Raw genomic sequence first — 27,003 nt, 5'->3', positions numbered from 1 at the left:
ACATGCTAAATTAGTGGTTTAGTTGAATATGTGTGCACACTATGCTATTATTTGAAACTTAATTGTACAGCAATGCCCTGATTCCAGATGTTCAAGGTCTGCCAAGATAATGATTGTAAAATTAAACCGGAAAACAAAAGGAATGGAGAAGGTCATTTTTCCGCTTCAAGTCATTCTATATTTGTTAAATTACTGCTATGGCTAAACCCACAGTACCATGTATCTTTATGTTGCCAGCTATTTTTCATCAACCTGCTTAAAAATAAGCAAATTCAAAAAATTCAATTTAAAAATAATCAATATTAAAGTTGTTTTTTTCCCTCTGGGAACGAACATGTTTATGTGTATCCATCCTGTGTTTTAGTAATTCTACCAGAATTATGACCTTTTTATCAAAGCCTTATTGCATTTGAGTCATCCAGATGCATTTACGTTTTATTGATGGGAGTGATCTCATTCAGAGTACATCTCTCCCTAGTATCATATTACAGAAATGAGCTTCCAATTGGAACTGAAAATGTGCTGTCAATTTACTAGGGTGGAAACTGCCAATAAGTATATTGTAACCATTTTTTCTACATCCCTATCAAGGATTTACCTCATTAAAAGTTGAATGACTACGCGTAAGTGTCAAATGTAATATATGCCATTTAAAATGCGGCACGGTAGCACAGTGGTTAGCACTGCTGCTTCACAGCTCCAGGGTCCCGGGTTCGATTCCCGGCTCGGGTCACTGTCTGTGTGGAGTTTGCACATTCTCCTCGTGTTTGCGTGGGTTTCCTCCGGGTGCTCCGGTTTCCTCCCACAGTCCAAAGATGTGCGGGTTAGGTTGATTGGCCAGGTTAAAAATTGCCCCTTAGAGTCCTGGGATGCATAGGTTAGAGGGATTAGTGGGTAAATATGTGGGGGTAGGGCCTGGGTGGGATTGTGGTCGGTGCAGACTCGATGGGCCGAATGGCCTCCTTCTGCACTGTAGGGTTTCTATGATTTCTATGATTTCTATGAAAATTTTTCTTAAATGTTTCCCCTGTCATGCTTTGTCCTGTCATGTTATCCATTCCAGTGTTGAACAAAACAACATAGCCATCTAACAAACAAAATATATGGAAAGTAACAAAAGTACATATGATCTATCAAATTTGTTCTTTCCATATATTTTGCAGCCCACCTACATAAATAATGTTCATTGCCATGCTGCACCACACACACACACACCCTCCCCTCCTTCTTCCTCTAACCAGGATGGAGCTTACTTTACTCTTAATCCGTTGACCTTAACTGATGATCTGGAGACATAAATTCAAAACCCAACATGATATGTGTGGAATTAAAATTCAGTTAATCAGGTAAACCTGGAATTAATGTCGTTAATGATGGCCGTGGGGTATCCGCTTATCATTTAAAGAAAACAATCCCCATCTGGTTCACTAATGCAACAAAAGCAGAAAATTCTGCAACATCTCAGCAGGTCTGACAGCATCTGTGGAGAGAGAACAGAACTAACATTTTGAGTCTGGATGACTCATAGACACGGTAGTTGTGTGGCCAATCCAGTTAAGTTTCCAGTCAGTGGTACCCCGCAGGATGTTGATGAGCTCTCCCACAGGCAGGACAGACCCACCAGCGATGATAAAAGCAAATGCTGGAAAATCTCAGCAGGTCTGACAGCATCTGTGGAGAGAGAACAGAGCTGATGTTTCAAGTCTGGATGACCCGGTCATCAGAGCTGACGACAGTTGAAAATAGGATGAGATGTATATTGTTGTGGCTGGGGGGTTTGTAATGGATATTAGTGGGCAGTCTGTCACGAGAAGCGGAGGCAGGAGATTTCCTTGACTATTTCAGACCTGATGCCAGAAGACAACATTGACTTCATACGCCATGATGGGAACTCACAGGGTCACTCCTTCCTGTCTGTATACAACTGTACTGCCATCAACTGGTGTGGTAATGGGTACCGGTGTGGGTCCTAGTTTTGCCTGTCACTTTATGGGGTATGTGGAACATTCCTTGTTCCAGTCTTAGCCCCGGCCTCCCACAACTCTTCTGTTGGCAGATTGACGACTGTTTCAGTGCTGCTTCATGCTCTCGTCTGGACCTGGACAAATGTATTGATTTCACTTCTTGAACTCTCTGCCTCCGCTTCTCGTGACAGACTGCCTACTAATATCCATTACAAACCACAGAATCCCCACCATCAACATCCTGGGGGTCACCATTGACCAGAAACTTAACAGGACCAACTTCAACTTTTATAGCTATAGGAGCTGGTCAGAGGCGGGTATTCTAGGCGAGTAACCGACCTCTTGACTCCCCCGTGGCTTTCCTTGATCTATAAGGGGCTAGTCAAAAGTGTAATAGAATACTCTCCGTTTGCAGCTCCAACAACACTCGAGAAGCTCAAATGCAGCCCTCTTGATTGGCATCCTTTTACTACCTTAAATATTTGCTTTCTCCTCCACTGGCATGTCATAGATGTGTACTATCTACAGGATGCATTTCAACAACTTTCAAAGATTTCTTCGACAGCACCTTCCAAATCCATAACCTCCACTGCCTTGAAGGGGGTGGAGTGCAGACACATGCAGAAACTACCACAAGTTCCCCTCCCAAGTTACACACCATCTTAACTTGGAAATATATTGCCATTCCTCCACCGTTACTTGGTCGAAAGTCTGGAACACCCACCTACCAACACTAAAATAAAAACAAAATACTGTGGAAGCTGAAATTTGAAACAAAAACAGAAAATGCTGGAAAATCTCAGCAGGTCTGACAGCATCTGTGGAGAGAAAATAGAGCCACGTTTCGAGTCAAGATGACCCTTTGTCAGCGCTAAAGACAAGGAAAATAGGATGAGGGTTATAATGTAGGGTGAGGGGAGGGCTGTATTTGATAGGATTGGCATAGACAAAAAGACAAAGGATATGTAAATAGTGGTGATAATGGCGTCCTTTAAGAGCTCAGAATGTGTAAATGACAGAATGTCAAAGGACAACTGGAGGAATGTGGCAGATGGTTTCCAAATATTGATTGGAACATTTGTAGGTCAAATAGTTCGGATGGGGCAGTTTTTGTGCAGTGTGTGCAGGAGGGTTTCCTGACACAATATGTGGATATAGGCCGACAAGAGGTGAGGCCACATTGGATTTGGTACTGGGAAATGAACCGGGCCAAGTGTTAGATTTGGTTGTGGGAGAGCACTTTGGAGATAGTGACCACAATTCGGTGTCTTTTGTTATTGCAATGGAGAGGGATAGGGCCGTACGGCAGGGCAAGGTTTACAATTGGGGGAGAGGTAATTATGATGCGATTAGGCAAGAATTAGGGGGCATAAGTTGGGAACAGAAACTGTCAGGGAAAGGAACTAATGAAAAGTGGAACTTTTTCAAGGAACAAATACTGGATGTCCTTGATAGGTATGTCCCTGTCAGGCAGGGAGGAAATGGCCGAGTGAGGGAACCATGGTTCACGAAAGAGGTGGAATGTCTTGTGAAAAGGAAGAGGGAAGCTTATGTAGGGATGAGGAAACAAGGTTCAGATGGCTCGATTGAGGGTTACAAGTTAGCAAGGAATGAGCTGAAAAAGGGGCTTAGGAGAGCTAGGAGGGGACACGAGAAGTCCTTGGCGGGTCGGATCAAGGAAAACCCCAAGGCTTTTTACTCTTATGAGGAATAAAAGAATGACCAGGGTGAAGTTAGGGTCGGTCAAGGACAGTAGTGGGAACTTGTGTATGGAGTCAGTAGAGATAGGCGAGGTGATGAATGAATACTTTTCTTCAGTGTTCACCAAGGAGAGGGGCCATGTTTTTGAGGAAGAGAAGGTGTTACAGGCTAATAGGCTGGAGGAAATAGATGTTCGGAGGGAGGATGTCCTGGCAGTTTTGAATAAACTGAAGGTCAATAAGTCCCCTGGGCCTGATTAAATGTATCCTAGGATTCTTTGGGAGGCAAGGGATGAGATTGCAGAGCCTTTGGCTTTGATCTTTGGGTCCTCGCTGTCCACGGGGATGGTGCCAGAGGACTGGAGAATGGCGAATGTTGTTCCTCTATTTAAGAAAGGGAATAGAAATGACCCTGGTAATTATAGACCGGTTAGTCTTACTTCGGTGGTTGGTAAATTGATGGAAAAGGTCCTTAGAGATGGGATTTACGACCATTTAGAAAGATGCGGATTAATCCGGGATAGTCAGCACGGATTCGTGAAGGGCAAGTCGTGCCTCACAAATTTGATAGAATTTTTTGAGGAGGTACCTAAGTGTGTTGATGAAGGTAGGGCAGTTGATGTCATATACATGGATTTTAGTAAGGCGTTTGATAAGGTCCCCCATGGTCGGCTTATGATGAAAGTGAGGAGGTGTGGGATAGAGGGAAAGTTGGCCGATTGGATAGGTAACTGGCTGTCTGATCGAAGACAGAGGGTGGTGGTCGATGGAAAATTTTCGGATTGGCGGCAGGTTGCTAGCGGAGTGCCGCAGGGATCAGTGCTTGGTCCTCTGCTCTTTGTGATTTTTATTAATGACTTAGAGGAGGGTGCTGAAGGGTGGATCAGTAAATTTGCTGATGACACCAAGATTGGTGGAGTAGTGGATGAGGTGGAGGGCTGTTGTAGGCTGCAAAGAGACATAGATAGGATGCAAAGCTGGGCTGAAAAATGGCAAATGGAGTTTAACCCTGATAAATGTGAGGTGATTCATTTTGGTAGGACTAATTTAAATGTGGATTACAGGGTCAAAGGTAGGGTTCTGAAGACTGTGGCGGAACAGAGAGATCTTGGGGTTCATATCCACAGATCTCTAAAGGTTGCCACTCAAGTGGATAGAGCTGTGAAGAAGGCCTATAGTGTGTTGGCTTTTATTAACAGGGGGTTGGAGTTTAAGAGCCGTAGGGTTATGCTGCAACTGTACAGGACCTTGGTGAGACCACATTTGGAGTATTGTGTGCAGTTCTGGTCACCTCACTATAGGAAGGATGTGGAAGCGCTGGAAAGAGTGCAGAGGAGATTTACCAGGATGCTGCCTGGTTTGGAGGGTAGGTCTTATGAGGAAAGGTTGCGGGAGCTAGGGCTGTTCTCTCTGGAACGGAGGAGGCTGAGGGGAGACTTAATAGAGGTTTATAAAATGATGAAGGGGATAGATAGAGTGAACGTTCAAAGACTATTTCCTTGGGTGGATGGAGCTATTACAAGGGGGCATAAGTATAGGGTTTGTGGTGGGAGATACAGGAAGGATATCAGAGGTAGGTTCTTTACGCAGAGAGTGGTTGGGGTGTGGAATGGACTGCCTGCAGTGATAGTGGAGTCAGACACTTTAGGAACATTTAAGCGGTTATTGGATAGGCACATGGGGCACACCAGGATGATAGGGAGTGGGATAGCTTGATCTTGGTTTCAGATAAAGCTCGGCACAACATTGTGGGCCGAAGGGCCTGTTCTGTGCTGTACTGTTCTATGTTCTATGGTCCTAGTGGGGTTTCATTTGTCCACTCTTTTTAAGAAATAATAAATAAAAATAAGAATATGAAAAAAAATTGATTCATAAGATGAAAAGAAGAAATAAAATTAATGGAGTGGAGGTGGAGGAGAGAGTTCATGCTCTGTAGTTGTTGAACTCTATGTTCAGTTCAGAAGGCTATAAAGTGCCTAATCAGAGAATGAGGTGCTATTCCTCAAGTTTACGCTGGGCTTCACTGGAACATTGCAACAGGCCACTCTTCTTCAGTTCCAACTCTGTTTCTCGCTCCCAAATGCTCAAAAATGCCAAAGAACCAAATGCCAAATAAGGAACAACTTTGGAAAATCTTCTCTGGTCCCTGAGGAAATTAAGCAAGCTAAAGGAAACAGCAGTAATCCTTACTAGTTAAAATTGTAACATTGGTATATGCTGCACTTTTAAAGAAATCTGTGAAGAGTAGATTTGCTCTAGCTCAGTCACCATGTGTTAACTGCTTTGTAATTGCTATTGTGGATCAACTAAATTAAGAATTTACTGCCTTTATATAACACAGCATCTACGTTAACTTCTGATTGTTGCCTGATGATGTGAAAATTTCCCTATTTTGGAATCTTCTCGACTGATCTTGCTGAAAGTTAGTCTGAGAAGACCATTACATCATTATGATATTATAAAAGCATATCATTCTTAAATATAGTTTCTTTCAACTAATGCCAGTAATTCTAAATTGAAAAGAATTCATAACTTTTAGAATTGATTTGATAATCTGGTTGTGCCGCCAAATGTTTGTTCATTCACATTGATTCACTTTGCAATGGAGTTAAAACAACTGTATAACTATATCCGAGAACTTACTGTAATATATATACGGTAAACTAATTATGCTGTACCTTATTTCAGGCATGTCTTCCATAAACAGTGCGTTGATCCCTGGTTGAATGAACATTGTACTTGCCCCATCTGCAAACTAAACATCCTGAAGGCCCTGGGATTGCTGATAGGGGTAAAAGCAAGTTTTATTAATTGTGTATACAGTTTTTATTAAAAGTGCCAACAATATGGTTGGCAATTCTTCCTGAACGTACGTTGTGTTATGTGTACCTTCAACTCTTTAATTATATTGTCGCAGTAAGATAGGTGAGCTGGCACAGTACAAAAGTACACAGCAGTGAAGTAGCCAGTCTTAGAAAAAAATACTTGCCCCATAAAATTTTCATCACGTTCAGCAAGTTTGTGATGGCTTGATGAAGATGGTGCTTTTGTATTTGGCTAAATTGTCTTATTAGTTCTATTGAGACACTTAAATTTGTTTGCTGGCTTTGGCTGTCATCTTGATCTACTAGCTCCACTTTCTTCAAGGATTAAGAGTTAAACCTCTGCTTATGGGTGAAGGGAAAACCCACATCAGCAAAGTCATTCAAAGTTTGTGGTTAGCTCATGATGGAACAGGTAACTGTAAATTTTGGTAAAGTTAAAGGCCTGGTAACCTGACATTCCCACAAAGATCTTGTGAGTTTTATAAAGGGAAATGTAGTTTCCACAGTTGAGACTGAGGAGAAGTAATTTATGTCAAATAAGGAATAATTTTTATTGTGAATATCAGATTCCATAATTCATGTGTTTAATTTTAGGAATTTCGATAAATGGAAATATCTGAGAAACTGATAAGCAACCCTAAAGCAAATGTAATTCAAATAGACCTGGGATAATTACAGTTTAAAAGATAATCTATGTTTATTTAATGAGGTCAGGGTTGGGAGGGAGAAAACTTAAACAATGGATCACCTCGCTTTGTGCTTTTGGTAGGGGTAGGAAGTCTGCAGTTATTTTAATAAGGAATTTAAATTATTCATGCAGTTTCAAGATCAAAAAAACTAAAAGCATCTTTGTAAATTAGGGTGTTCTTTGGTGGAACTAGGGAATTTGGTGATATAAATTAATCATGCAGGAAAAGATCATTAATTTACATTTGTTTCAAACATCCCTATTATGCCACCTTGCAATAGAGATTGGCTATAGTGGGATTAAGTAGATTCCTTTGTTTAATGTATCTGCATGTATTTTTCTCATAGAAACAAAGGCAGCTGACACTCATCTTGTTTAGTTTGCAGCTCACTTAGTCAAGAGGGCAAAGAAGATAAATGCTAACTAGACCTGCACCGTAAGCAGAAAAAAATACACACTTTATCGTTCACCATATAGAAAGTGGGTGGGAGCTCATACTCAATTTGGAGATCAAGTTCATGAGAGAAAAAGAGACTAGAGGATTTGCCTAGCTTGGATATAAGGAATAAATCTACAGTAACACTCAATGTGAAAACAAGCAGTTCAGTTTGGAGTCGGGCAGAGTGATAAATCTGCCAAGAGCTGTACAGCAGCTGTGCACCATGAGAATAGAGCTATTGGAAGCCAGTGATGTTTCTACTTTTCTGTTTAAGTCACTGCGAGGAATTGCAAGTAAAGCTCAGGCTTGCGCTGTAACATCCCAGGCCTTACAAGGCAGATGTGGAAGCGTTTGGAGTAGTTCCCACAAAAGTGGATAACTTTCAAGAACTTGATCAGTAGCCAAAGACTTTGTGGGGAATTCATATGGAAAAGGGAAGTTTCAGTCGAGGATTTTAGTCCAAAATATATGTGGCAGTTTTTTACGGTGCTTTTCGGAGTAAATAATTATCTAAGACAGTGTTTATTTACTTGTACATGCTTTTTTTTATAATACAGGAAAGTTGGATTTTGTTTAAAAACGTGAAATGTTATGGTGTAATTTCTTTCAATTTATGACTGGATGTTCGAATTTCTCTTTAAATGATAATGGTCTCTGGAGATTCGAGACCATTCTGTTTGGGTCTTTCATTTCAACCAAGGAGGGGGGTGTTACTGGAAATTCCAGAATCAATACAGTTCAAACCAGTACTGACTAGTAATTAGGAGGTTTGAGTTGAGACAATGTCAGTACCTCATCTAGAAATATTTTTAAAGCATTTTGCTTAACGATGTGCTTTTGAATAGTTAAATAAAACAGTTGATTGGTCCCTTGCAGCCAGACATGCATTGCACAGAGAATTCAACGCTTGATCTGGAGAGATCGGTCAGAGGATCACCAGCCAATCAGAGATCCATGCCCATTGATGTGACTAGTGATGGTTCCATCAGTCTCGAACCACTCCGATTTCTAGGGAGCTCTCAGTTGGGTCAGGAAGAAGAATCTGTACCACGATCCAGGGAAATGAACGTCACCGTAACCAGTAAGATTTTCAGTAATCAGTAATGTCAAAAAGTTAAATTGCTGCTAAGAGGGGTAAAGTATAACGCAGTGTTGTTTTAAAGGGGCAGGCCATTGCTTGATGTTGCCACTAACAAAATTCTTATGCTGATGGTTTTATTTGTAAAGCAGGATGCGTACAGGAATATATGGGAACAATATTTCATCATTTCATTCCTAATACATGGAACATTAATTTTCTAAACCACCACCAGCACATGAATTTTGTTTGACTATAATTTTTGGGAGAAATATTTTTGCCATCTACTGTTATAACTAACATGTCACCATACCAGTAAGAAGGGAGGCTTACCCAACCATTCATTGGTGTGCGACAATATGATTAAAGCTGCTGGTTTTTTTAATACCAAATTGTTTTAAAGTTTGCTGCCATCATGTGGCAGAAAATACCTTCCTGCATCGTAAATTAAAGCAGCCCTGCCCTGAGCAGTCAGGACTTTGTAATGTTCCAGACAAAATTGCATCAATTTTGTTTTATTCCCCTCTTCTTTCTTTCTTTCCCCCCAAAAAACTATATTAAATTTCATGAGAGTTTAAAGAAAAGTTGAAGTGTATTTTAACCCAAAAAATGTTCATTAAATGTTATCTTTTGAAGAACATTACAAAATTTGCAACATGAGTAAGAATAATGTGCAACTGTTAAAAAAATTTTAAAATGACACAGGGGAATGTTCTTTGCATTTTTATAGCTTTTGTATCAAAATTGTTTTCACCACTTTATGATGCTCCTAAAATGGATAAAATATAATGGATAAAATTGTGGCTAGCATGAAACAGCTGTTTACCTTGAAGTATTCATCTTCAATCAGGCTGAGATTTATTGATTTAATAATTGTGAAACACTTTCTGATGTATCAATCATCGAAACGATCTGTTATACTGTTGGCATGCATCTACCTAGCTTCAGTGCCACTGCTCTAACACACTACCAGTTTTCTGCAACATCTTTCTTGCCTCATTGATCAAATCGCAAAACTGCTAACTGTGCAAGCTCAGAGTGTAGGAAATAATGGTAAACTATGTGGGGCTTGTTGAGTACTTCTGAAATAAATGAATGGCTGGTTCTTACAAGTTACAAGCACTTCCTCTGTAAATTGCTTAATATGCTTGTGTTACTTCATATAGTAATGTTATATAAGCAGAGGACACAGATTTAAGGTAATTGGCAAAAGAACCAATGGGAATGTTTTGTATGCTGTGACTTCTAATAATCTGAAATACACTGACTGAAAGGATGACAGAAACAAGATTCAATAGTAACTTTCAGAAGGGAATTGAATAAATACTTAAAAAGCGGAAAAAAAATACTACATGGAAAGTGCAGAAAGAGTGGAGCTAATTGTATAACTTTCAAAGAGCTGCCACAGGCACAATGGAGAGAATGGCTTCCTCCTATATTTAATGGTATGTATTCTTATTTGCAAAGATGCATAATGCTTGAAATGTTTTCTAAGTTATACAAAGGATGTTTTTCTGAAGTGGTTTTAACAAAGGGTAACTTTTAATTTGTGCCTTGAAATTACAGTCTTCCAGTCTTAATAGTTGTGTGCACTTTGCCTTGTTTAAAAAGTAGATTTATTGTCAGCCAGCTTTTTCCAGTACTGTGCTTTAATGTTTACAATCACGTAGCCTTCTTTGTTTTAGTTTCTTCCTGATAATTAGTTGCTAGATAGAAAAAAGTGGAAGGAATTGACCATGAGACAAAGGACAAGATTTTGTTTTTTAGGTCAGAACCTGATGTTGGGATCAAATGTGGTTTCTTGCCCTGCATCGTGTCAGGAGCAGTAACCCAACATCAATTATGCTGTATTGTCCAATTAGTGCCCATTGGGCATGCTCACTGACCAGTTAAGGAAGGCTCTGAAAGATGAAGGGCCTTCCAAAATTGAAGGAGCTGCAACCTTCCATTTCAGGTAAGGCAGAGAAAAGGCACCCCCATTTTGAGCTGCCCTCTCAGCACTTTTAACATATTTCAAATTAAAAGGGTCTTTAACTTCCAGACCATCGTTGTGAAGAGGAAACCTCTCGTGGCCAGTTAGGTATGGCAGCTGCAGGGAGGCCTCAAAATGATCTTGAAGCATTAGGTGACCCAGATCTGCTGCCAGGAAGCTGCTTCCAGGCATCTGCTGTGCTTCGAACCCCACAGAGGACCTATAAGCTGACAGGAAGGCTTTAATTGGTCTTTCAATTGATTGATTTAGCAGGGTATCTGATGCTTGCAAGCAAGTGACTGTTCCTCACCCGACCCAGCCTCCAGGAAAATGGCGGGAAGTCAGGATAATGACAGGGAACTGGCAGAACCACAGTTGGGAATTTCTGCATTTACTTGCCTCCATTACCGCTCCCATATCATGGCCAATTCCTGCCCAAGATTTTTCACATCTCTTTAGATATATTGAACACAACTTTTAATTGGTGATTTTTATTTAGGAAATGTGCAGCTCATCTCGTGGTTGTTGTGTTTGGTACTGAAGCGTATAGCACGTTGACAGTGATCAAAGTAAATTTGTCATATTTTTCCAAGTCCAACTTTGAAAAGGGTTTTTTAAAATTATAAATTCATCAAAACAAAACATCAAAATATCAGGCACAATAGGAAAATAACTGACTTTTATTTCCAAAAATAGACATCTGGTCTAAATCTTATAACCTTCCTCTCATAAAATCGGACTCTCAAAATCAACAGATGACAACCCTCCTTGTTAAATTTGCACCTTCAACATAAGATTGGTGAATCTTCTCTATAGGAATAAATCTGTATGGTTTACTTGGTGTGTTTCTAAACCTAAAGTGTCATATCCGTTTTGAGGAAGTGGTAAGTTTACAGCCTTTTAGTTTAGTTACAATTTCACTACTAAACTTCTGATTTAAAGACAAATGGTGTGAGGGGGTTGCTATGTTGTGGTTAAAGTTGACCACTGGAAACTGAGTGAATTGTTGTCAAACCACTCAAATTGATAATATCTTCCACACTGACCAGAATAGCCACATTGTGGCTCTACCTTCATCATGACTCAAGAGGGAGAGAGGGCAATTGGTGAGCATTGTTGTCTCCTGGTCTCAAAGTATCATCATTGATCTCCACACTTTTTTTGTGATCCATTTGCTTTATAGCATGTTGTAAAATGAACTGAGAGAGTGTTAACTCACATACGTGTAAGATACTTTCTGTCAAACTTCACTTTTGTTCTGAATCATTTGACCTGTGCAAACTGATAACTATCAATATAGATAAAAGGAATGCAGGAAACGGAAAAATGTCAAGAGTTGTATGCAAGTTATATCTATGCACTGCCAGTGAATATAATTGATACCAAGTTATTAAGATTAGAAAATTATTCCACAACTTTTTGAACAATTGTTTCTAGATTAATCTTTTAAAAAACAGCTCTACATCTTTTCAAAAACTGTGCTGGTCAGTAAAGAGCTACCCAGCCTAAACCTATCTTCCTGCAGTAGACCAACGGTCCTGCAGATCAAGGCTCTTTGAGTAGGTATTTTAGAATGTGGTCAGAGTTTCTCCCACTACCACCCTCTGAGGTAGTAAGTTCTAGGTTCCTACTGCCCTCTGGGTGGAAAAAATGGACTCCTCATTTCCCTCTCATGCTTCTACCAATTTCTTTAAAACTATGCACCCTGATTTTTGAACCCTCTGCTAAGACAAATAGGCCATTCCTCTTTACTCTATCTAGGCCCCTACTAATTTTATGCACTTCAATTAAGTCATCTTCTCAGCCTCCTCTGTTTCAAGAAAAACAACCCCAGCCGATTCAATCTTTCCTCATAACCCAAGCAGCAACAGAGCTTGTTGCTCTCTGTGGCCTAGCCCTGCCCAGTCATATGGTTTTTTTCTGTCATTAATCAAACACTAAAAAATTCCAGGGGAAAACACTAAAATAACCAAACTGCATTAACTCAGATTAAAAGAAACACTCCAGCAATGAGGATCAATTATGCTGTTTCAGCATCAAAGTATGGGCTGCCAGTTATAGACAAAGCAGCATCAGGTAAATAGAGCTAACTTTTTTTTTAATCCTGCACAAGAAACATGACATAAATACATTTCTTAAAGGCACAGTCTTGTCACAACACCAAGATCTAGGCCATTAATATATATCAGGAAAAGCAAGGGTCCTGGAGAGCACCACTATAGACTTTACTCCAGTCCTAAAAATATCCATTGACCATTACACTGTGCTTCCTATTCTTTAGCCAATTTCTTTCCACATTACTGTCCCTTTTATTCCATGTTTTATTCCACTTTTCTCTCTAGTGACTTGTATGGCACTGTATTGAACATCCTCTTAAGTCTCCTCTGCATCATCTCCCGTAATGTGATGACCGGAACTGTATACAGTACTCACGCTGTGATCTACCTAACTACTTCTAACACAACTTAACTGTTCTTCTATTCTATGCTGTGGCTATGTGCCTTCCTAACCTTATTGACCTTTTCTATCCTACAATCTTTTACGAATCTATGGACATGTACTCCAAAGTCCCTCTGTTCCCTCACTCAGCTCAATATCTTCCATTTATTGTGTATTCTCTTCCCTTGTTACACCTCACACTCCTCTGGATTGAATTCCTTTTCACTTCTCTGCTCAATTAACCTGACCATCTTGAACTTATTGCAATCTAAAGCTTTCCTCCTCACTAGCAACCACATGGCCACTTTTCGTATCATTTGCAAACTTCTCCATCTTTCTAAACTCTACATTCAAGTTTAGTAATATAAACTAAGAAAAGCAAGGAACTAAGTACTGAACCATGTACAAGCACCAAGGGCAACAAACAGCCTTCCAGCTGCATAAACAACCTTCACTTATTACCCTTTGCATCTTTCATCTTTCCACAAAACCTGTTTTGGGTCAGAAGGCTTTTAACCTTTTGACCGGCCTTGCATGTAGGACCTTGTCAAAAGCCTTGCTAAAATTTGTATAGACCACATCTACTGTATTGCCCTCAAAACCCGTCTTGATTTCTCCCCAAAAAATCCAATACTATTAATCAAACATAACCTTTACTTCACAAATCTTTGCCGAGTTTCATTGATTAATCTATGCCTCCTGATTTTTGATCCCTCTGCCAACTTAAATGTGTCATCCCTATTTACTCCACCTTAGCCCTTCATAATGCCGTTTTAAATTAAAGTTTGTGCTATCCCTCAAGATTGAATCCAATAATTTGCCCATAACCAAATTTAACCTAACTGGAATATAATTATTCTGATTACCCTGCATTTTAGAAAAAAGGTATAAAGTTGGCCACTGAGCTCCTGACCTCATTACATCCTTTGTTCAAACATAACAAAACAGCTGAACTCCAGAGAGGAGGTGAGAGTGACTGCCCTTGACATCAACACAGCATTTGACCGAGTATGGCATCAAGGAGCCCGAGCAGAACTGGAGTCACTGGGAATCGGGGGGGGAATCTCTACGCTGGGTGGAGTCATATCTGGCACAAAGGAAAATGGTTGTGGCTGTTGGAGGTCAATCATCTCAGTTCTGTTACAACAGGAGTTCCCCAGGGTACTGTCCTAGACCCAACCATCTTCAGCTGTTTCATCAATGACCTTCCTTCCATCATAATGTCAGAAGTGGGGTTATTCGCTGATAACTGTACAAATGTTCAGTGACATTTATGACTCGTCAGATACTGAAGCAATCCATGTCCAAATGCAGCAAGACCTGGACAATATCCAGACTTGGATTGACAAATGGCAAGTAACATTTGTGCCACACAAGTGCCAGGCAATGGCCATCAACAAGAGGGAATCTAACCTTTGTCCCTCGACATTCAATGGCATTACCATCACTGAATCCCCCACTCTCAACATCCTGCGGATTACCATATATCAGAAATTGAATTGGACTAGTCATATAAATACTGTGGCGACAAGAGTTGATCAAAGGCTCGGAATCCTGCGACATGTAACTCAACTCCTGACTCCCCAAAGTCTGTCCATCTACAAGTCAGGAGTGTGATGGAATACTCTCCACTTGTCTGAATCAGTGCAGCTCCAACAACGCTGAAGAAGCTCAACACCATCCAGGTCAAAGCAGCCTGCTTGATCAGTACCCCTTCCACAAACATTCAATTCCCCCACCACCAGCAAACGGTGGCTACAGTGTGTACCATCTACAAGATGCACAGCAGAAATTCACCAAGGCTCCTTAGGCAGCACCTTCCAAACCCACAACCAATACCATTTACAAGGACAAGGGCAGAAGGTACCCAGGAACACCACCACCTGGAGGTTCCCCTCCAAGTCACTCACCATCCTGACTTGGAAAGATATTGCCGTTCCTTCATTGTTTCTGGGTCAAATCCTGGAACTCGCTCCCTTACAGCACCGTGGGTGTGCCTATACCTCAGGGACTGCAGCGGTTCAAGAAAGTAGCTCATCACCACCCTCTCAAAGGCAACTAGGAATGGATAATAAATGTTGGTCAAGCCAGCAATGCCTACACCCTGTAAATTAATTTTAAGAAGTCCTTCAATTATCTAGCATGACTCCTGTGGCCAGGGAAATTTAAAACATGATGGCCAGAAGTTCAACAATTTCCTCCTTTTGATTTTTTTTAACGACCTGGGATAAAGCATCTAAGTAAGAAGTTTAACAACACCAGGTTAAAGTCCAACAGGTTTATTTGGTAGCAAAAGCCACACAAGCTTTCGAGGCTCTAAGCCCCTTCTTCAGGTAAAGCATCTAGACCAGAGAATGTATCTGTTTTCAAAGGCATCAAACCCTTTAACACTTTTTATGGTGTTCATTCCATCCAATATTTCACACTCTTCTTCCTTAACTGTGACATCATCTATTTTTGTGACAACAGCTGCATTTGTTATGTGCAATAAGAGTTATCAGCTGGAGCAATGTGGAGAAAATGCCATGAGCTGCAGCATCTGGATTTCAGAGCTTCAGCAGTAGGTGGCATCACTGTGACAGACACGTGAGGTTGAGTTTTGTAGATAGCATGTTAATTTATAAAGGTGCTCACCCCGCAGCTTAAAGGAATTCAAGGAGATAGGGAATGGGCGACCGCCAGACAGTCAAAAAGCATCAGGCGGGAAGTGAGGAGTCTCTTGAGTGCATCTCACTCTCCAGCCAGTAGTCTATCCTGAAAACAGGTGAGAGTGATAGTTCCTCTAGAGTGTAAGCCAGAGTTTAGTCCATGATACCACGACTACCTCAGATGTAGAGAGGCAGTAGTGATGGAGGAGTCAATGGTTAAGGGAACTGACAGGCATTTCTGTGGCCACAGCTGTGAATCCAAGATGGAATGTTGTCTCACTGTGCCAGGATCAAGGATGTCATTGAGCAGGGTGAGGAGGTGGGAGGTCAGCATGGTCATTTGGCACCTGCCTCCCCTGTTCTGGTAAAATCCCAGCTGCGGTGTGTGGAGGCCCTTAAGTAGCCATTAGCTGGCAAACAGGCCACCTCATATCTTCCCTGATACTGGTAAGGCTCTCTCTCGCTCTCTCTATTCAGGAGAATTTTCTACGTCAATATATTTCCAGTGCAATGAGGAAGGAGGCGTTGCTGGAAACTCTTGATATGGGGCTTATGTTCATTATCTTCTGCCTGCAGGCTAAAATTGGTACCAACAGAGCAACTGACACTTAACTGATATCAAGTTATAGCTATTTGCTGAGATTCGGTATGTTATTGTCACATTTCTGTACATAATTGCTGTATAATTCCCCTGTGTTTGAGGCAACAAAGTCATTTATAGTTAGTCAAGTACATTTTAGTTTTGGTTGAAAAGTGGATGGATTTAGTTGGGTTTGTTGCTCACAAAGTGCATTTCTGTAGAATTTGTAGCATTGTTGTATATTGAGAATACTAACTAAAACGTTGCAATATGATGGTGGTCGATCAACGCACTGTTTTCAAGAATGTGAATCTTTTACATATTCACCTTTAATCTTTGTGTGAGTGACAAGCGTTGTCTGGGCATGTTTCCAACATCAACGTAGGCTTGAGATGTGCTCCCACAGGCTTTGGTAACCTTCCTGTATTTTGCTTTATTCTTTACTCTTAACCCAAAATTGAGTGTCAATTGGCAACTTGACTATGTGGAATCCAGCTTGCCTGATCCTGATACCTATTGCATGTAACTGTGTATATACATGCAACAGTTTTCACTTGAAGTTGTTTATGATCAGAAACAGGAACCTGTTTCTCATCTCCTGTGCGTTTGTGGATACAAAATTGAATTGCATTGGCAGTAAGAAAGTTTAATTTTAGGATAGACTGAGAATGGAGACATTGCAACTGGTTCATTTACCTGCTGACTCGAGAAGACATCTAACTGATACTTTTTTCTAAAGATATCACATTAGGATGTGTTGAAAAATATATTCATAACTTTAGTAACTTCATCCAAATCTGCCCCTGTCCCAGCTCATCTGCTACTGGAAACCCATGCTTTTGTTGCCTCCAGACTTGACTGTTCTAAAACAGTCCTGCCTGGCCTCTCACATTTTACCATCTTGAGGTCATTCAAAATTTACTCCCTGTGACTACTTGCACCAAGCTTGTTCACTCATCCCCCTTGTGTGTTGACTCCCACTCAAAGAACAACAACATTCTAAAATTCTCATTAGAACAGAAGTAATATACTGCAGATGTTGAAAATGGGAAATGTGGCATAGTGGTAATGTCACCGGACTGGTAATCCAGAGGTCCAGGCTTAACACTGTGCAGACATGGGTTCAAATCCCACCATGGCAGCTAGTGGAATTTAAGTTTAATTAATAAATTTGAAATATAAAACTAGTCTGTGATGGTGACCATGAAACTATCATCAATTATTCTAAAAACCTATCTGGCTCACTAATGTCCTTTAGGGAAGGAAATCTGCCGTCCTTACCTGGTCTGGTCTATATATGACTAAGCTCCAAAGCAGTGTGGTTGATTCTTAACAGCTCTCTGAAATGGTCCAGCAAGATACTCAGTTCAAGGAGAATTAGGGACAGGCAATAAATTCTGACCTTGCCAGCTATGCCCCATTCCATGAAAGAATATGTTTTTTAAAAATCTGAAATAAAATAAAAATTGCTGGATATGCCAGCAGGTCAGTCAGCTAATTAGCCTTAGTCTTTTTGTTTTTAAGTATTGCATTTTGTAAAATGTACAAACTTGGGAATAATTTCAAATGGTAACATTTAAAATTGTTCACCATTGAATGTTTTTGGGAAGATGTACAGTTAAGACCATTATTTCCAAATCATCTGCTCTTTTTGATGCCTGTCAATCTTCCTCGCCATTTCCTCACACTGCACTGTCATTGATTCTGCTTTACTGTCTGATCCATATTTTCCAAGACACTCTCACTTGTGCTGCCACCACTGCTGCTGTATAGGGGAATCACGTCATTTTTCACATTCTTCCCAGTGTGATTTACCTTTCCTTTGTTAACAGAAGAATGGCTTATTATCGCAAGTTTTGGTGTGCTTAGTGCTCTCACTCTCTTCTACATGATAATCAAAGCAACCACAGGCACTGCAGCAGATGAGTAAGTATTCAACCAATTCCCTTTTTTTTTAAATTTCGTAAATCATGCTGTTTTACAGGTGACATATCAAACTATGTGGATATGTAGTTTGTCTGTCTGGAGGTGTCCTGCATGTGCTCTCAGTGAGTGTTACAAGACAGGACTTCCTTCGTTTAACCAGTTGGCTACTTAATCTAAACTGTGTTCACTTATTAATGTGCCAGGCAAAGCCTGTTCAAAACCTACCTTATGTACTCAAAAAATCAATTCAAGATAAGTCCCATTTTAACTACTCAGAGATAATTAACCACAACCATTATGAATCACAGTCATTTGTTCTGAATTTTACAAGTTGATGATGCAATTTATTACAGGACGTTTATATCATGTGGTAATGGGACCAACTGGATTCTGCTGGATCCAATAAGAACTGATTCAGCAGTCAAGTCAAACTTATCTTTGATTAGTGGTCTTTCATGCAGAGTTTACACATTTAATCCAGTCATAGATTTGGTAAAGATGTAAACTTGTATTCACGTCAACCCACGTCTGCCTATAAATTTGGCTTCACAATCGGTTTACAATCTGATTTATTTGTGCTATTTCAAATATTGGACTGAAGAATTCAGTCATGCAGGGATGGAAAGCAGGTTGGTAGATTAATGGCTACAGACAAGGAATGTCCAAAGCATTCCCTTGATTACGTTTTCCTGGTTTGAAACTCAGCAAGAATGATTCATTTATCCACCTGTGTTTAATCTTGGGTGGGCTTCTCCAGTGTAAAATGGCCAATAGATTTTCTGGTTCAGACAGAAACTGCCATCGTTCATAACTATTCATTATTTCATTGCTTTGATATATTTAAGAAAAGTGAATGACTTAGCTGTAGAATATTGGCAACAATAAACCTCTGTTCTGCCCAGAAATATGTACTGTGTATTAGAGATGTAGGGGCTGATAATTGGCAAGTAACATACAAGCCACACAAGTGTTAGCCAATGATCTCTTAACAACAGACAATCTAACCATCTCCCCTTGAGATTCTTCACTGAATCCAACCCCCCCTCCCCCCGCCCCACTAGCCACATTAGTACTGTGGCTACAAGAACAGATAAGAAGCTGGGATTTCTGCGTTGAGTAACTCACCACCTGACCTCTGCCATGCTTGTCCATCATTTGCAAGGCACGCTCAGGAGTGTGATCGAACACTCTGCACTTATATGATTGAGTGTAGCTCTAACAGTGCTCAAGCTTAACAGCATCCAGAAAAAAGCAGCTTACATGATCAGCACTCCATTCACCACCTTAAACAACACTCCCTCTACCATCGGCACACGGGCTAAGCAGTGTGTTCTAACTGCAGGATGCACTGCAGCAACTCTCCAAGGCATTTTTGGCAGCACCTTTCACCCCTATAACTTTTGCCATCTGGAAGGACAAGGGTAGCCGATGCATCGGAACGCCACCATCTGCAAGTTCTTCTAGTAACACCATCTGACTTGCATACCATCACTGTCGCTGGGTCAAAATCCTGGGGCTCCCTTTCTAACAGCATTGTGTGTGGACTGCAGTAGTTCAAGACAGTAGCTCACCACCACCTTCTCAAGGGCAATTAGGGACAGGAAATTAATGCTGACCTTGTCAGTAACACACTCAACCCATGAATGAGTTTAAAAAATATATAGAAACAGCAGGGGACCATTCAGCCCCTTAAGCTGTTCTGCCATTTAACAAGATCATGGCTAATCTGTATCTTAACTCCATCCACCTGCCATGTTTCCAAATTCTTTATACTTCTGGCTAGCAAAGTATCTTTCAATCTCAGATTTAAAGTTATTAATTTGAGTTAGTATCTACTACTTTTTTTGAGAGAGAGTGTTCCACACTCTACCACAATTTGTATAAAGTGCTTCCTAACTTTTCTTTCAAATGGCCTGGTTCTGATTTTAAGGTATGCCCTCTTGTCCTCGACTCCCCATCTATCCCATCAATTCCTTTCAAACCCCCACGGACCATAATCAATGCTAGAAATGTTAAAATGGGGAGGAGGAGAGGAACACAAAGAATGCACCTTAGAGAGGTGGGGGAAGCAGCCAGCTTCCACCTCTGAAAATCAGTATAACCAGCAAGTAAATTAAGTGCCAGTAGCCACATTGGTACCTATAGGTCAAGGATCAGTTTATCAAATGTTTGAGATTGTTGACTTCCAAGAAATAAATTGCCCCAGCTAAATTAGAGCATACATTTAAACCATGTGTGACCACTAAAGAAATATTGGAGAAGGTAGACATAACATGGAATTTCTGAGTGTTATTTACTCTTACATGTTTAACTAATAAATAACTTACAGGAATCAGGTTAATATTTTGAAATGATTTCAATGAAGTTAGGAATACACACGTTAAATGAACAGTATGATTCCCATTTTAGATATGAAAATGAAACAGCACAGTGGTGAAAGATTGGAAATGAAAGAAGATAATTGTACAGGTAAGTACCATCAGGGCAAATACGTCTACAAGAGACTTTCATCATATCAATTTTAAAGGTGTTTGAATTTGGATGAGAATCTTTTTTGTAGGATACACTAAACAGCCATATCAACTATCTTGTGTGAATTATACCATTGGCAGTATAGCAACTTGGCTATTCATTTCACCCTATCCCAATGTCGCCTTTACAGACTCTTGGAAACTGATCCCAATAGAGAAAATATTTTCCATCTTAAATATACGTGAAAGGAAATTGAACTCTGTCAGCAAAAGGAGATATTCCTTCTGTTGTGGGAAATGTGCTAAAGTGCTTCAACCTGACTGACTTGGTCTCACTCTGAGATCTAGATATCCTTTAAAGAAAGATTTTCCAAAGTGTAACGTAGTGCTGGTTGAGAGGAACAGGACGTTTAGGTATCCAGCTGTGATTATAACTGTGCATAAGGATATTGTGCTTTCAAATTGGATGAAACAATAGATTTCACTGTTTGCTAGCACACTTTCCATTGCTTTTTTTTCACCTGTCAAGAGTTTTAGAACCTGTTTGAAACCGAGCACATACAGGGCTGAATTTAATGGTCATGGTAGTGGACTCATCCACTGGTTGAAGAGCCGGTGGCAACCATTCCTTGGCCAATCTTTGCCAACTCTCCCCCGTCTCAGAATTATTTAAGACAACAGGCACTTGCCTCATTAACAACAGGATTATCTACCTCAAGAACTGCCGGCTAATCTGAAACTGTCAACTCTTCAGTACTGGCAGCACCACCAACTGCAATGACCACTGTCAATGCTGTAGTAGAACCTAGGAGCAGAATCATCGCTGGAACCCTGGAGGAAAGGTAGGTGAAGCAGGATGGCAGCGATCAGTCAAGGAGGGCCCGGCAGGGGCAGAGGTGGGGCCTTTCCTCTTCCTATGCCCCTGGCGGGTCTCTCCATTGGCTATGGGCTGCCCAAGTTGGAGAAATTCAAACCCCAGCCACTGGCATGCTCACCAGGGTTTACTTGACTGTTTATCCACATGGCTGGCCCCTGCCAGCCACTGCTAGAATACCAGTGATAGTGGGATGAGGCTTTAAGTAGTCCATGTGGCCACATGGACCTCATTTGGTCTCTGGGTGGGAAGGCCAGCCTTGACCCTTCCCTCCCCGACTTAATCGGGGAACTGGGAAGGCAACAAGGTCTCCAGCCGCACATTCCCACCCCTTTTTACGCTGCCCCCTGCCCTCCTTGAGCCTCCCAGTCCACTCCTGGAAGAACATTAAATTCTGCCTCTTGTCATTAAGCAGGTGTAAAAATTGACCTGAATAGCTTGGCCACACTTTCATAAAATTTCTCTTTAAATTATCTGATTTATATCTTTGAATATAAAAATAAATTCTCTGCTACCCTGTTAAACTGCTGCTGAGGAAGGAACCAAAACCTGTACCAGAATCTGGCTGTAATTGAAATATCGGAACCACTCTTGACCTCCTCTCCCTCCACCAATTTCCGAGCATGAATCGGCTTCTTTCATTATTATGTTCAATGTATGACTGTCCAGTTTTAGGCCTGCCTCACAATACCAATAAAACTGTTAATCCATCACCAGTGATTAATGTGAAATTGCTCATAGATTGCATCTCTGTCACAAGTTATACATTTTCCATACACTGAGATGTGGCAAATGGTACAGTAGCATTCACCTATACAATTTAATTATCAATCCTACAGCAACAGCATTTAATTTGATATATTTTATAAAATAATCTTCTTTTCTGTGTACTTTTTTTCAATTCTACGTAGTCCCATTATTGCAATAAACCGTGACACATCAAGGGAAGCTCACAGGTTGGCAGTATGTGTGAGCAGGATTACTTGGGGATAGTTACTCCTAAAGCTGACAGGAGCCTGATCAAAATGGTGGGGATATCAAACGGAAGCAACTGAGCAGGATAGTAGTAATGCTGGACAAGAGTTCAGTGGTTTCCATGAAGCAAGCAAGATATTGACTTTTGGCTATTGACAAGAGAAGGCTGGTATTGGTGGCAGCTGTTGAGTGAGAGATAAAGCAGGATATCAGTGCGTGTAGCTAACAGGAGATTAGGCAGAAATGAATGCTCCTTGGGCCAAAATAACAACTAGGAGAAATACCTGTACCATTGTAATGCTTGTAGCAAATGTACGCCAATTTTGGAGATAAAGCATTTTTATAATCTGTTCAAAGAAATGTTGCTAACTAGATAATTTGAGGGATTCTTTTGTTTATGCTCTTGCATTTGCAACATCCCAGCATTAAATTATGTATGTATTGCCTGTTTTACTTTCTTTTCAAAGTGCTGCAACTATGCTGTAGTTAATGGCTCATTTCCTGGATTTTTTCATTAACTTGGGCATATCTGATGGAGCATTTTTTTTAAATGCGCAGAAGCTCAGAACTGGAACTCTTAACTCATGAAGATGGACTTCAACCCGGATAAGTGTGTGGTGATCCATTTTGGCAGATCCAATGGGATGAAGCAGCAGTATAATATGAAGGGTACCATTCTTAGCAGTGTAGAGGATCAGAAGGACCTTGGGGTCCGGGTCCATAGGACTCTTAAATCGGCCTCGCAGGTGGAGGATGCGGTCAAGAAGGCGTACGGCGTACTGGCCTTCATTAATCGAGGGATTGAGTTTAGGAGTCGGGAGATAATGCTGCAGCTTTATAGGACCCTGGTTAGACCCCACTTGGAGTACTGCGCGCAGTTCTGGTCACCTCATTACAGGAAAGATGTTGAAGCCATTGAAAGGGTGCAGAGGAGATTTACAAGGATGTTGCCTGGATTGGGGGGCATGCCTTATGAGGATAGGTTGAGGGAGCTTGGTCTCTTCTCCCTGGAGAGACGAAGGATGAGAGGTGACCTGATAGAGGTTTACAAGATGTTGAGAGGTCTGGATAGGGTAGACTCTCAGAGGCTATTTCCAAGGGCTGAAATGGTTGCTACGAGAGGACACAGGTTTAAGGTGCTGGGGGGTAGGTACAGAGGAGATGTCAGGGGTAAGTTTTTCACTCAGAGGGTGGTGGGTGAGTGGAATCGGCTGACGTCGGTGGTGGTGGAGGCAAACTCGTTGGGGTCTTTTAAGAGACTTCTGGATGAGTACATGGGATTTAATGGGATTGAGGGCTATAGAGAGGCCGAGAGGTGGGGATGTGATCGGCGCAACTTGTGGGCCGAAGGGCCTGTTTGTGCTGTGGCTTTCTATGTTCTATGTTTAGTCATTCCTCCTTTCTGCAATCTTGTGATTAACAAGAAGAAAAATGCTCCAGATGCTGAAAATCTGGAAGAGACGCAGAAAATGCTGGAAATACTCGACAAGTCAAATCTGTCATCGCTGGCTTGTTTCTTTCATTGTACTTCAGGGCCACTGGACCCTATTCATGCTTTGTCAGAATTTCTGTGTTTTTCTTCATCTTTGCAAAACCATTCACATATCCTCTGAGACCCATATCCATCTTTTGTTTCTCATTTCCACATCATTTCTCACATTATTGCTTCTTTTTGGCATTCCATTATTGTTACTTTTATTTAACCATCTCCAATCCTCCACCTAATCACAGACCATTCTATTTTTCTTCTCCCTTTCACTCGCTGTGTTGCTCCTCATTGGTAATAATTGACCATCGAACTGAAACACATAACCCCTCTCCTCCATCTCTACAAATGTTGCATGACCTGAGTACTTCTACCATTGTTTGTTTTCATTCATAATATCCCTAGCTTTAGTTTACTCTTTTTACCCTTCTTATTTGTTCTCGGTATTTAGGTTATTTATTGCTTACCTGTATCTGTCCTTCGAAGGTGGGGTTGGACCACCTTGAACCATTTTAGTCCATATGGTGAAAGTGTTATCACAGTGCTGTTAGATAGGAAGTTCCAGGATTTTGACCCAACAACAGTAAAGAAACATCCATATATGTTCAAGCCATGACATACTTAGAGCTGAAGGTGTTTTCTGAAACCATATGAAAGTGAAGTGAAAGTAATAGCAATGACTTTATGTACTCCATTGAGAAGCCTGTTACTTTTCAACCACCTGGATAAACGCTTGGAAAACTGGGTCATTCTTCAAACTTTTGCTTACATGTGATAATGTTTTCTCACTTTGAGCTTTGCACTTTGGGGAGTATTCCAGCATAGTGGTTACCTTACTGGACTAGGAATTTAAAGACCTGGAGTAATGAGCCAGAGATGTTAGCTCAAATCTCATCATAGCAGCTGGGGATTTTAAATCATAGAATCCTTACAATGAAGAAGAGGCCATTCGTCCCATAGAATCTGCACCGACTCTCTGACAGAATATCTTACCCGGTCTCTCCCGCCCTATCCTTGTAACCCCACATACTTACCATGGCTAATCCATCTAACCTGCACATCTTTGGACTGTGGGAGGAAACAGAAGTACCCGGAGGCAACCCACGCGGACATGAGGAGAACACGTAAATTCCAAACAGACAGTCACCTGAGGCCTGAATTGAACCTGGGTCCCTGGAGCTGTGAGGCAGCAATGCTAACCACTGTGCCAACATGCCACCCGGTGCAATTAATAAATAAAATCTGTTTAAACTTTTTTTAAAGTTTATTTATTAATGTCACGAATAGGCTTACATTAACGCTGCAATGAAGTTACTGTGAAAATCCCCCGGTCGCCACATTCTGGCACCTGTTCGGGTACACTGAGGGAGAATTTAGCATGGTCAATGCATCTAAGCAGCACGTCTTTCGGACTGTGGGAGGAAATCGGAACACCCGGAGGAAACCCACGCAGGTACAGGGAGAACATGCAGACTCTGCACAGACAGTGAGCCAGGCCGGGAATTGAACTGAGGTCTCTGGCACTGAGGCAGCAGCGCTAACCAGGGAATATAAAGCTAGTTCAGTAATGGTGAGCATGAAACTATTGGATTGCCGTAAAAACCCATCCGATTCACCAAGTGAAAGGAAGGGAAACCTGCCACCCTTACCTGGGTCCGACCAATATGTGACTCCAAACCCACAGGAATGTTGTTGACTCATAGCTGATATCTGACATGGCTGAACAAACCATCCAGTTGTCTCAAGAGTAATTAGGGATGAGCAATAAATGCTAGCCTTGCCAACAATGCTCACGTCCTGTGAATGAATAATAAAAATTAATGGTGACATTTAATGTGAATGGTTGAGAACTCTGGGTCTGTACTCGTTGGGGTTTAGAAGGATGAGGAGGGATCTTATTGAAACTTACAGGATACTGCGAGACCTGGATAGAGTGGATGTGGAGAGGATGTAGTAGGAAAAACTAGAACCACTAGTAGGAAAAACTAGAACCAGAGGACACCAACCTCAGGCTAAAGGGACGATCCTTTAAAACAGAGATGAGGAGGAATTTCTTCAGCCAGAGTGGTGAATCTGTGGAGCTCTTTGCCGCAGAAGGCTGTGGAGGCCAGGTCATTGAGTGTCTGTAAGACAGAATAGATAGGTTATTGATTAATATGGGGATCGGGGTTATGGGGAAAAGGCAGGAAAATGGGGATGAAAAAAATATCAGTCATGATTGAATGGTGGAGCAGACTCGATGGGCCGAGTGGCCTAATTCCGCTCCTATGTCTTATGGTCTTGTGTCTTAAAGTAAAGTTTCTTGACATGAAAGTATTGTCAAATTATAGTCAACCGAACAGGACTGGCAGTCCAAAGATGCGCGGGTTAGGTTGATTGGCCATGCTAAATTGCCCCTTAGTGTCCAGGGATGGATAGGTTAGAGGGATTAGCGGGGTAAATCTGGGGTTATGGGAATAGGGCCTGGGTGGGATTGTTGTCGGTGCAGACTCGATGGGCCAAATGGCCTCCTTCTGCACTGTCGAGATTCTTTGATATCTGTGGAGAGAGAAGTAGGTCATTAACCTGAACTGTTAACTGTTCCTCTTTCCACAGATGGTGCCAGACCTGCTGAGTATTTCCAGCATTTTGAGTTTTTATTTTGGATTTCTAGCATCTGCAGTACATTTCATTATAAGAACATTGAACTTAAAGGTCATAAATCAAACTTCAGCACAACTCAACTTTAAAAATCAGAGGAAATATTGTGACTCTCTTTCACCTATTGTGTATATTTGATTTGTAAATGCGAAAATCATCAACAATTGATCAGAGTTTGATTTTTTTCATGCATTAAAATGCTCATGAAATTCCATGCGTTAGATTTACCACAAAAATACAGTTTATATTTTAATAGACAATAACCGGAAAACATTGCCCATTGCATATTAGAAATAGA

The 27,003-nt window shown here is 41.0% G+C and overlaps 1 protein-coding gene across 3 annotated transcripts in view; it reads left to right on the top strand.

Moving 5' to 3' along the window:
- The window catches only part of rnf130 (ring finger protein 130), a 190,674-nt gene that overhangs the window by 146,489 nt on the left and 17,182 nt on the right, over positions 1-27,003 (top strand). Inside the window, exons 5-8 of one of the 3 annotated variants that reach the window (XM_078231805.1) lie at positions 6,353-6,455; positions 8,493-8,697; positions 18,166-18,259; positions 20,669-20,728. In XM_078231805.1, the coding sequence (XP_078087931.1) occupies positions 6,353-6,455; positions 8,493-8,697; positions 18,166-18,259; positions 20,669-20,696 (430 nt within the window). In that variant the 3' untranslated portion in view covers positions 20,697-20,728. The remainder of the gene's footprint in view (positions 1-6,352; positions 6,456-8,492; positions 8,698-18,165; positions 18,260-20,668; positions 20,729-27,003) is intronic. The other 2 variants (XM_078231806.1, XM_078231807.1) reach the window with 2 other exon arrangements.

The sequence above is a fragment of the Mustelus asterias genome, chromosome 16, assembly GCF_964213995.1.
Source record: "Mustelus asterias chromosome 16, sMusAst1.hap1.1, whole genome shotgun sequence".
Classification (NCBI taxonomy): domain Eukaryota; kingdom Metazoa; phylum Chordata; class Chondrichthyes; order Carcharhiniformes; family Triakidae; genus Mustelus; species Mustelus asterias.
The sequence above is the reverse complement of the archived record's forward strand: the minus strand, read 5'-3'. Positions and strand labels throughout refer to the sequence as shown.